Here is a 12,032-nt window from a genome sequence, read left to right on the forward strand (position 1 = left end):
CTCTGCTATGACCAGCTGATCTAGAAATCTTTATTTATTTATTTATTTATTTCTGTGGCAGGGTTTGAATGTGCCAGGCATAAAATGAAAACATCTAATAGCTGTTTTTCACTTTGTGGCTTTTATGACTATTCTGTGAAAGCGTTGAGACAATAGTTTCATATTTTGTGATATCTTCCTTGTTACTTTAAAGGGAGAATGATAGATTTATATTGTTATCACCCAGGTTGCATTCTCTAATCTTGATTTCCATAGGAACCAGGCATGGAACATGAAAGACTTTGTAAGAAGGTAGTAAACTCTCTGGTTGCAATCATTTAATTAAGTAAACTAAAGTTCTCTTATATCCTGTTTCTGCAAAGTGTTGATTGCCAATAGTGATTTAGGAAGTCTATGCTAAATAGTACATCCGTAAGGACATAAGTTTGCCTTTCAAATATCATGCTGTTGTATACCTGTCCTTGGTGACAGAGGGGAAGAATGGAATTTCCATTAACAAAAATGGCTATCCTGTTAGCTCTTTTGTTTTGCATAAATCTTGTTTAAAAGTCAAATGGTCAGTCCTTAACAGATTTAAGGGACTGAGAAAACATAAAAAATGTCAGTGTGGGCAATTCATTTCATTTATGCTAGCTTCAATTGGGTGGGCAAGCAAAAGGCTGCAAAACATAATTTTAGGTGCTGCTGCTGAATATCAGTACAGTATAACTTTAAAAAACTACATGAGCAAAACTAGATGGAGGCATGCTGACTTTGACTCAGCCTCTTCACGGCTCAGCCATACATTCCAATAATTATTTTGCTTAACAACAGCAACAAACACTTAAAAGTAATGACACTTGGGGGGGGGCAAACATCTGGTATGGGTTTGGGTGCATATATAGAATAAAAATTTGAAGATGTTTGTTCATGTGTGAGACATTCTTAGGGCAGAACTAAAAGGAAGGGCCCTAGAGCAGTGGTAGAAGATGTGCTTTGCCAGTGAAAGATCCTGGTTTCAGTCCTTGGCATCCTTTGGGGGGCTTGGATTGCAGGAGAATTACATAGTGTATTTCTTTGCCATTGGCCTATATAATGTGCTAGTGGTGGTAAGAATGACTAAACATGCATAAGTATGTGCCTTAGTACATATTATATTTTTTATAGTTAGAGCCACAACAGGATATATATTTTAAAATACAGTATGATCACATTTTACATGTATTTGACTTACACAATTTCAACCATATGTGGTTGAAATTCTGTACATTAAATGCAGCAAGGAACAAGGAGCAAAAAGCTTAAAAGCTTTTTTTAGCTCCAGGTCTGCTTGGGTGAAAAAACCCATTTAAGATCTCTGCCTTTCTTGGCAGGGGTAAAGGTAAAGGTAAAGGGACCCCTGACCATTAGGTCCAGTCATGACCGACTCTGGGGTTGTGGCGCTCATCTCGCATTATTGGCCAAGGGAGCCGGCGTACAGCTTCCGGGTCATGTGGCCAGCATGACTAAGCCACTTCTGGTGAACCAGAGCAGCGCATGGAAACGCCGTTTACCTTCCCACCGGAGCGGTACCTATTTATCTACTTGCACTTTGACGTACTTTCGAACTTCTAGGTTGGCAGGAGCTGGGACCGAGCAACGGGAGCTCACCCCGTCACAGGGATTTGAACTGCCAACCTTTCGATCGGCAAACCCTAGGCTCAGTGGTTTAGACCACAGCGCCACCCGCGTCCCCTTGGCAGGGGTGGGCAGCACCAAAGGGGTAGTTTGAGTATATGCATTTTTTAGTATACGTGGATTCCTTGGAACCGAACCCCAGTGTAAGATGCACTTATTCTCTAATCCTATACACGGGTAAGGATGTGAATGCCATCAACAAGACTGCAGTTCACAAGGAGCTACAGGAGAAAAGCTTCCACTGGGTTGCAGTTGGAGAGTAAACAGAGGTGTTTCAAAACCCAGCTCACGGCTCTAACTATACCTCATTTTTCTTTAGGCAAATAATGTCCCCTGGATGAGCATGATACACATGTAAATTCTGTACACTTAGCTCTGTTTAGTCAGCCCAGGAGATGAATAAAATATTATCTTACCTGTATGAAAACACTATGAAAATGGTTTTCAAAGAACTAATAGGATACATACTAGTGTCGAAATAGCAAGTATATGGGAAACCAAATGAAGGAGTACAGGTCGCCATCATATAATCACATCATAAGGTTTTATAGAATCATAGAATTGTAGGGTTGGAAGGGATCCCAAGGGTCATCTAGTCCAACCCCCTGCAATGCAGGAATCTCAACATGCTGTCCCCCATCCAATTTAAAACTATACTGGACCCTGCTTAGCTTTGCAAATGTGCTAGCAGTTTTACTGCTGCACTTTACTTCCATGAGTTATGCCTTTCCCCTTTTGCTCCTGCTCAGGGTTTTCTGACTTCCCCCACCAAATTCTCATGGGATTGGTACTTTACTCAACTATACCTGTTAATTGATTGGATTAGTCATGCTGGCCACATGACCTGGAAGCTGTACATCGGCTCCCTCGGCCAATAAAGCGAGATGAGCGCCGCAACCCCAGAGTCAGTCACGACTGGACCTAATGGTCAGGGGTTCTTAAACATTGGATCTACTGGGTGGCGCTGTGGTCTAAACCACAGAGCCTAGGACTTGCCAATCAGGGGTCCCTTTACCTTTACGTTACATTGCCCCAAAAGTAGAGCTGCTCTATCAACAGCTACCCTCATGCCATCTCCTGCAACATTGTGGTAGATGTTTTATGCATCCTTAAGATGCTGGTTCTGGAAAGTGGCATGGAAAGTAGAGTCTGCTGAACTGCTTAAGTTCAGAACTAATATATTTGTTAATTAAATATATATCCTGTCTTTCCCTCTAAAGGAGTCCAGGGTTGTAAAAAGCAAATGATAAAGCAATAAAAACATGCTTGAAAGGCCTTAAGAACAATTCAAATACAGATGCATTCTGGGGGAAATCTCTTCTTAAAAGGCTTGTTGGAAGATGGAGACCTTCAGCAGGCACCAAAAAGATAGCAGACACCGTGCCTGTCTAATACAGTGGTACCTCGGGTTACATACGCTTCAGGTTACAGACTCCGCTAACCCAGAAATATTACCTCAGGTTAAGAACTTTGCTTCAGGATGAGAACAGAAATCGCACGCCGGCAGCGCAGCGGCAGTGGGAGGCCCCATTAGCTAAAGTGGTGCTTCAGGTTAAGAACAGTTTCAGGTTAAGAACAGACCTCCGGAACGAATTAAGTTCTTAACCCGAGGTACCATTGTATTTAATGGGGAGGATTCCAAAGGTTGGGTGCCACAGCGCTGAATACCTATTTCATATATTGTACAAAACAGACCTCCTGATAACTACCGGAATCTACCGGTAACTACCGGAGGCCTTCACCTGCAGAACACAGTGTATATGGGTGAGATGATATTTTAGGTATTCTGGTCCCAAGTAGTATAAGATTTATGCATGAAAACCAGGACCTTGAACTTAGCTTGGTAGCTAATTGGCAGCCAGTGCGATTCTTGTGATTTTGGCTTAAGTGAGCCCAATTTATACATGGGTAGAATGATTTTTTAAAAGCACTCCCTATTCAAGTATTTCAATGTTTTCCATGCAGAATTTTGGGTGGTATATTGTTCTCAAACAAGGGGCTTTATATCATGATGTGGATTAACTCACATACTCTTTGAAAGGAGTGTTTTGTTAGCTTCTCATAATGGTTTCAGCTCATCAAGGTCACCTGATACTTTTTCTTTCAAAAGTTAGCTATTGCAAGAGAGTAAATGTTATCACCATACCTATATCAACTTTTCTCACTATAGCCATTTTGTTCTTGTAAGCAGAAAAATAAATGTAACCAATGCTTTTTCTGAGATATAAAAAAAAACCATTCAGCGATGAAGAGGCAGCTATAACATGTTTCCTTGGTAACAAGAAAAGCAGCTGGTTTTTCAGCTCCACTAAGGATGAATATAGCAGTTGATACAATCTCTCTCTCTCTCTCTCTCTCTCTGTGTGTGTGTGTGTGTGTATTTTTGAATACCTATTTTTCACGTAATTTCATTTATCTGTTTGTGACTAATATTTTTACATGAGGGTTTTTCTTTTCAGGGGCATGGAAGGAAGCCAGTAAATGTTGGTTTCGAATATTATGACCTTTATTAGTTTTTTTAGTGGTTGTGCATGTGAAGTACCTTGATGGCTTTTGTAGCTGAGAAGTGTGGTACAGATGCAATAAACAGTGTGAACAACTGCAAATTGTCATATGCTTTCCAGACAAGGGCCCAGTCATTCCAACATTTCAGGTTCTTCAGAAGCACAGCTGGTATCTCTGTTGTGTAGTTAAATGTGCCCAAAGATATTCACTAAGCAGTGATCAACATATGGTGTGTCAAGTTAATGCTGCAGAATATACCCAAATAGGTATGCACTAATGTGGTTATGCATTGTGACATTCCAGCAACTGTGGAATAATGGTGCATGGTTTTATGTTCTAGGCTAGGTAATCTCTCAATTCCTGCAGAACATGTACAGTCAAAAATATAGGTCCTGGGTTTGTTTTTAAAACCCTTGCTTTCTTTGATGGAGGGGGAAAATCCATCTGTACAGCTTCCATGTAGCAGTGAAGCCCTGCAGATGTGAACACTGGCAGACTGTGGAGAGCCCTACTTCCCTGTTCCTAATTGGCTCTCTGAAAGGAGTTCTCACAGAATAATGTGTGCACTTTTTTCACATAGACTGCTCAGGGAGGAAGCTGTGAACTCTTATCAGGCTCACTTAGAAATTAATAGTAATAAAAAGCTAAGAAAGGTAAAGGATGCTGGGAATTGTAGCTCCATAAGGGACAAGCTACAGTTCCTGGAATGCTTTACAGTAAGTAATGTGCTTTAAATGCAGGAGTTCTCCCCTCCAGCCGGGACTCGGGAGCAGCGGCGGTTTCACATCGCTGGTGAAACCACCATCCCACTCTGCCCTTGTAGAGGGAGACGGAGAGGAAGAAACAAGCTGTGTCGTTGAGGTGCTGATACAGCTTGTTCCTCCCTCTGCATCTTTAAACTGCTCGGCTGAGGAGTGTGCAGCTGCCTTTGCCTCAGCCGAGCAGTTAAAGGAGCCCCTAGCCCAGCACTGGCTCCCACAAGCTGGCGGCAGGGTGGGGGCTCTGTGAAGCTGCTCAGCTGAGGGGTGTGTGGTTGCTGCTCTCTGCAGGGAGCAGTTAAAGGAGCCCTGATGCTCCGCCCACTTATGTGTGAGTAGTGAGAGCACCGGGGCTGTCTCAGCTGGGGGGAACCTCCCCTCCCCCCAACTGAGCGGTGCAAAGTAGCTGCATTGTCGCAGCCTGTGAGCCTGGATGAAACCGCCTCAGCTCTCAAGTGAGAGCTGGGGTAGCTTCACCCGGTGTCTTGTGGGCAGAGGCCGATGCATCTTGTTTTTTCAACATCACGGTATATCGCCAAACAGTGATGTTTGGCTGGCGATACACCATGATGTTGAAAAGCTGATATCGCCCAGCCCTTCTGTTCATTAAAAGGCAGTAAAACAGTACTGCATCAAAATGTGCAGTGAAAGTAAACCTTGCTTCCTTGTAGATGATGAACCCCAATCAATGGAAAAGCAAAGGGCCTTTATTGTTGCTTTTGGAGATAATCTTGCCTGCTTGATGTTAGAGGAAAATGGTGGGGCTTCAAAGCCTGCATGGAGCCACCACTATTAGGATTTACATTGCATATGCCAGTGGTATTCAACCAGTGTGCTTTGGTGCCCTGGGGTGCCTTGAATGATGGTCAGGGGTGTCGTGAGCAGCACTGGGCTCTCCCTCTTCCCTCCTCCTCTGATGCCCTTTCACATCTCTGCCTCCCAAAGGCTTGCACGGCTATTTGTTGCAGCGGCCCTGGCTACAAGCTCTGCAGGCGAATGATGTCTCTGGGGCTGGCCACGGGGTGCTGGTTGTCAGGAGCAGAGGCAACCTTGGTGTAAGCAAGCAAGTGGGTGAGGGAGCCCAGCCAGCCAGCCAGTAAACCAGCCCTTGCTGTGAGAATGGATGGCCCCTAGTGGGAGGCCGGGCAGGCAGGCCTTTCTTGCGCCTGCTGTGTGCAATGCCTGTGTGGGAGCTGAGTGCCCGGTGCCAAAAGGGAGCCTTTCCACCCTGCAGGCCCAGCAGTGCCTGCTGTCTCCACTGCAGCCTCCCAAGGTGAGTAAGGTGCTGGCCTCACATTCACCTTTGGCAGTTTCCATTCGGCTGCTAAGGCTGGAGGCTCCTCAGTGTGGAGTGGAGGGTTGGCTCACAAGGGGAGCCTGAGAGAACACTCCACAAGGAAGAGGGATGAGGGGCTGCTGGCTCTGCAGGCAAGGGGTGACATAACTGGGCTTCTGAGGCTCGAAGGGCATTTCCCCACCCCAGAAAGAATGTAGTTGGTCAAGGAAGCCATGGGCTCAAGAAGGCTGAAAACCTCTGGCATATGCAGATTGCGAATTCTGCTTGAGGTCATGGTATGGGGGAGCAAAGCCTTTCTTTCAGATTGTGTGTTTTATTAGAAAAGCAGAATGATTGAGGGATAATTTGCATTGGTGCCTAAAGGAACTGCAGTAGGAAACTGTTTTTGTAAGTACGGTAATCATCTTTAGGGCAACCTGTAGTGAAAGTTCTGGGAAGGGCCAAATGTGGTAAGCTGTCTTGGCTCAGTGCTAGAGCACAGCAGCTGCATGCAAAAGGTTTCAGGTTGAATCCCTTGTACTGTATGTAGGACTGAGAAAGACTTCTATCTGAAACCCCAGAGAGGCACGACAAGTCAGTATAGATGATTCTGGGCTAGATGGACCAATAGTATCAGGCAGCGTTTATATTCCTATTAGAATTGGCACACCCAGGAAAGTGCGAGTTCTCTGTACTTGGCATATTTGTTAAGATAACTGCAGGTTGGTGCAATGATGAGACTGCCTCTAGCAAAGTTTTATCACTTTGGTCAGATCACAGTAACACACTTTCTTAAAACTATTTACATGAACACAGCATATATAAAAGCTTTGTTCTTTTTCCACATGAGTTCAAGTGCCAAAATGAGCTCAGGGCTGTAATCAGTTATCACTGAAATCTAGCTCTCTGTGAGGTGGTAAACTTCAATTTGTTATATGTTTTGTTTTAGTTTGCAGGTGGTGGTTCACATAATTCTGTTCACTTGAAAGTGAGCTGCAGAGAAGGGTTGTAGCTTTGTCTTGTCCATGGTATTCTATAGTTTTTATATAGAGCAAGAGAGGGGGCAAAAATAATGAGATATGTTACCTGCAGCCCAGTCTAAAATGCTACTGCCAGACACATTTTGCTACCTCAGCAAGCGCTGGCCTTCAGCTTCAAGGAGCCTCTCTGATGCTTCTGAGCAATGGAACAGTAAGTCCCATTAGAAGCTGAATTGGTCAAATTTCTGGATTAACAAGGAAAAACTTGCTAAGCAGTCTTAAGGGGAGATGAGAAAGAGGAGAATTAAATTATATATATTTTAAAACACTTTGTAAAGTAAGCATATAACTAAGTATAGTGAATCTTTTAAAGTTTGTTCAACAACAGATTTCTAGATGACATTTCACTTTATTATTGAATTTTGAAACAGTTTATAGACCACACAGAGATGCATGTTTCTGCAGATATAAAACATATATCATAGCTGCCAACCTTCCCTTTTTTGGCTGGAAATTCCCTTATTCCAGTGCCATTTCCCACCGCTTCCCGCTGCTATCCCGGATTGTTAGATATCCCGAAGACTGTCCCCGGGACAGGTGAGGCTTCTGATCCCTTATTTTCAAATCTGAGAGTTGACAGCTATGGCATATATGAATCTTTTACTTTTCAGTATTTCTTGGCTCCCTCGGCCGGTAAAGCGAGATGGGCGCCGCAACCCCAGAGTAGTTCACAACTGGACTTAATGGTCAGGGCCGGGGTCCTTTTTACCTTTTTACTTCTGCATTAAGGTATTTTATGACCTCTAGTGGTGGCATGTGGGAAATGCTAAATAGTTTGATTCATATGTCAGTAGTGATACTGAGAAGCGTCTTTTATTTTTCCTTCAAAAATTTATGCAATAACATGACTGCCAGAGTGAGAGAGGGCATTTCTGGCATTTCCCCTTCTTTCTTTTAAAAATAAATGTTATTAATTTAGATTTTCAAGATAGCCTACAAAAGAGAACCAAAAAAACAAAAACAAATATAAAACAGATTAAAAACATCAGAAACAAAAGCAGTTATTGTAGCAACAGTAAAAATACAAAAAGCAGTACATATAAAATCAGTTAAATTAATTATTTAGATGTAAGGGTGAAGCTGCATGTTTAAACGAGGGGTGATCTAGCTGAGACATCAATGGTGAAGGCCTAGGAGCCAGTCCTGAGTTCCAATTTTGCCACGCCATCAACGCTACTTTTTAAAAATGGGTTGCCCACCTTTTCTTGTTCCATGTGAGGCATGAGCATGAGCTGATGGTCTTGTGTGGGCACTTTCTATCTGTACCCATTTCTGGTTCTTTGACAGACACACTTCCAATTAATTGGGGGCAGATGAAACACTGGTGTCCTCTGGCTACATTACTCTTGAACATCTAATCTGTCGTTTATAATTTTTTCTGCCCTCAACTGGTCGTCTACTTTCTTAGAAGACTCTTGTGGAAAGAACGAAGTCTACTGTTTGTAGAACCATAGGCACTATACTAAAAAATGTCATTATTATAATAATGAGAACTACAATGAGAATTATAGGACTTTTGGGAGCTTTGTTGATTGAATAAAAGATGCATTGGTGCATTATGGTTCCATGAAGTTGCCTTGTCCCAAGTGAGATCATTGGTCCACCCAGGTCAGCTCTGTCTGCACTGACTGGTGGTGGTAATGCAGAATCCCAGGCAAATGTCTTTTCCAGCCAGAGAATGAACCTGGGCTAGTCTTACGCCAGAGCAGGTGTTCTGCCATTGAGCTATGACTCTTCCCCCTTGCCTTAAGGCAATGAAGTGGTATAATGGTTTTATTTATTTATTGTACTTCTGAGTCACCCCATAATAGAGTTTTTTGGGGGGGACATGCAGTTCAAAGAAATAAAAACAGTTATAAAACATAATCAAACAAATCAGTCAAGTATAACAATTTCAGAACAGTGCCAAAATCAATAAAAACCATGGGGCAAAACACAAGAATCATAACCACAGTGACTGAGATAATTAATATAAGCACAGTCATACCTCGGGATAAATACACTTCAGGATAAGTATTTTCAGATTGCACTCCGTGGCGACTCAGAAGTAACGGAGCGCGTTACTTCCGGGTTTTGCCGCTCGCGCATGCACAGACGGTCAAAATGATGTCACGCGCATGCACAGAAGCGGCGAATTGCAACACGCCCGCACGCGCAGACAAACAGTCACGTCTTACGTTCTATTCAGGATGCAACGGGGCTCCGGAACGGATCCCGTTCGCATTCCAAGGTACCACTGTTTAAAAAGTATCATAAAAAACTGGTAGGATGCCTGGTGCTTAGAAGAGAAGCCTCTCTAGGGAGAGTGTTCCATAGCTGCTGTGGGGCAGGAGGCTGCTGAAATGGCTTTCTACCTTGGTTCCACCCAGGGGTGGAGGAAGGGGGATGCGATGGGGGTGGGCTGCCCTGAGTGTCACCACTGGGGGGGGATGACAAAATGCCGGGTGGCACTCACCACGGGGCCTGCAGTGCGCCCAAGCCACACGACTCTCCTGGGACTCCTTGGACGCCCGCAGGCTTTGCGCTGCCCAAACAGTCTGCCCACTGCCTCAACCTCAGCCTCAGCTGTAGGGCGGCTGAGTGGGAGAAGGCAGGCAGACTCCTTGGAGGCCCTGCGGAGCGTCCTGCCTCGGTTCACCCTGCCCCCACAGGCAGCCGCCCCCGCCCCTGGGTGCAGGGCACACGCACTGCCCCAGGCACCTGATCGGCTTACTCCGCCACTGCGTCCACCCTCCACTTCAGAATAAGGGGGCTCTTAGAGAGTGGGACCACCACTTCATGTTGTTTTTCAGGGCAGGAATGATGACATCAGCTGCTGGAACACCAAGGTAATTGGCAAGCTTTCTATGCATTGGCAAGTAAATGAGGTGATATTAAGGCCTTCAAGTTTGGTTTTTGACAGATTAGCATAGAATAAATCAGAAAATAATAACAAAGCAAAGGTTGAATACTACATTCCTTTCTTTGAGGAGGTTCCTACTTTATACTAGCTTTAGATTGTGGTAATTCTTTGGGAAGAATATTTGCATTTCTAAATAAGAGCTTAACATTTCAGCTGGCTGAAGATCTGTTAAATTAAACTAGTGTCTTGCAAGTTGAAATGATGCAGTCAGAAGTAAGCACAGTTGGATTCAGCGGAGCTTGATCCCAGGAAGCAATACATATGATTGCACTCATGCCGATCCAAGTAAATTAGGCATTAACACTGTGTACTACCACTCTTTGGTGTGTATGGGCATAATAATGTATTAGTAAAGCTGCCGAAGAATTGATGCTTTTGAATTACGGTGCTGGATGAGACTCTTGAGAGTCCCATGAACTGCAAGAAGATCAAACCTCTCCATTCTTAAGGAAATCAGCCCTGAGTGCCCACTGGAAGGGCAGATCCTGAAGCTGAGGCTCCAAGACTGGCCATCTCAGGAGAAGAGAAGACTCCTGGAAAAGACCCTGATGTTGGGAAAGATGGAGGGCACAAGGAGAAGGGGACAACAGAGGACGAGATGGTTGGACAGTGTTCTCAAAGCTACCAGCATGAGTTTGACCAAACTGCGGGAGGCAGTGGAAGACAGGAGTGCCTGGCGTGCTCTGGTCCAGGGGGTCATGAAGAGGCGGACACGACTAAACGACTTAAAAAAAAAAGCTGCCTGAAGTTTGGTTTCTCATTGGGGAGGGATCTTCATTGAATCTGCAGGGATTTTCATTTCCATTTGCAGCACTCTATGCCATATTCCATACTGTTGGAGAGGGTCTGCTAATCCTCTTGGACAGATTTTTTTGGGGAGGGGCTGCAGCAGGAGGGGGGTACTGGCAAAAACCACCTCCCTTTCTCTTATGTCAGGAGACATGTCTGTGAGGGGAGCAGCAGCACTCTTAGGAGCCTTCTCTGTAACTGGAGCTTTCTCTAAATGGGCCTTTCCTAAGGAATCTTCTTCCTCAAGATGCACAGCAAGCAGGGCATAGAAATGTTTAGAAGGCTTTTAAAAACATGCTTGTTTCGCCAGGCTTTTGGGTGTCAGTCAGGAAATATTATTGGTATTGTGTTTAATCAAGGTTTATGGTGACATATATGCATATTCATATTTTATTATTTTGTTTAATATTGTCTATATGGGTATTTTATGAACTACTTTTAGGGCTCACTTAATTTATTTACAAATATCACGCTTACACAGACCATTGTGTTCATAACTTGATTTTGATACATCAAGAGAATTTGTTGATTCTTCTTTTCTGCTGCTGTGAAGCTGGTGCTCTCTGTGTTTTGTTGTGTTTAATTTGAAAGATACGCTTTCTTCTTGTGCTTTCTTGCAGGTACAGGAGAAAGCGGAAAGAGTACATTTATTAAGCAGATGAGGATTATTCACGGATCAGGCTATACGGAAGAAGACAGGAAAGGCTTCACAAAATTGATTTATCAAAACATATTTTCCGCTATGCAAAGTATGATCAGAGCTATGGATACTTTACAAATTCCATACTCATCTGAGCATAATAAGGTACTAAACTCTTCTTTATTGATGTCAATAACACAGAAAATACAGCAGTTGAAATTCCCAAAATAACAGTTCATTGAATGTACTTCCCCACCTCTTATGCTCTTAGTTTTAAACCTTGGCCAGAGAATCTAGCATATGCCATCTCTTCTCTCCCCAGTCTTTTCCATAGTCTTTGTGCCAGCTAACACAATGCAAATATACACGTGACTTCAGGAAAGAAGTGTGTCTTTGGCAAATGACAAAAAAGCAATACAATTAAGTTGCCACATGTCCGGGTTTTCCTGGACATGTCCTCTTTTGG

The 12,032-nt window shown here is 43.7% G+C and overlaps 1 protein-coding gene across 1 annotated transcript in view; it reads left to right on the forward strand.

Moving 5' to 3' along the window:
* LOC310744963 (guanine nucleotide-binding protein subunit alpha-14-like) overlaps positions 1-12,032 on the forward strand; it is a 42,005-nt gene that overhangs the window by 14,492 nt on the left and 15,481 nt on the right. Inside the window, exon 2 of the mRNA XM_083577095.1 lies at positions 11,547-11,731. Coding sequence (XP_083433221.1) covers positions 11,547-11,731 — 185 coding nt within the window. The remainder of the gene's footprint in view (positions 1-11,546; positions 11,732-12,032) is intronic.

The sequence above is a fragment of the Podarcis filfolensis genome (genome assembly GCF_964270895.1).
Source record: "Podarcis filfolensis genome assembly, chromosome: 11".
Taxonomy (NCBI): domain Eukaryota; kingdom Metazoa; phylum Chordata; class Lepidosauria; order Squamata; family Lacertidae; genus Podarcis; species Podarcis filfolensis.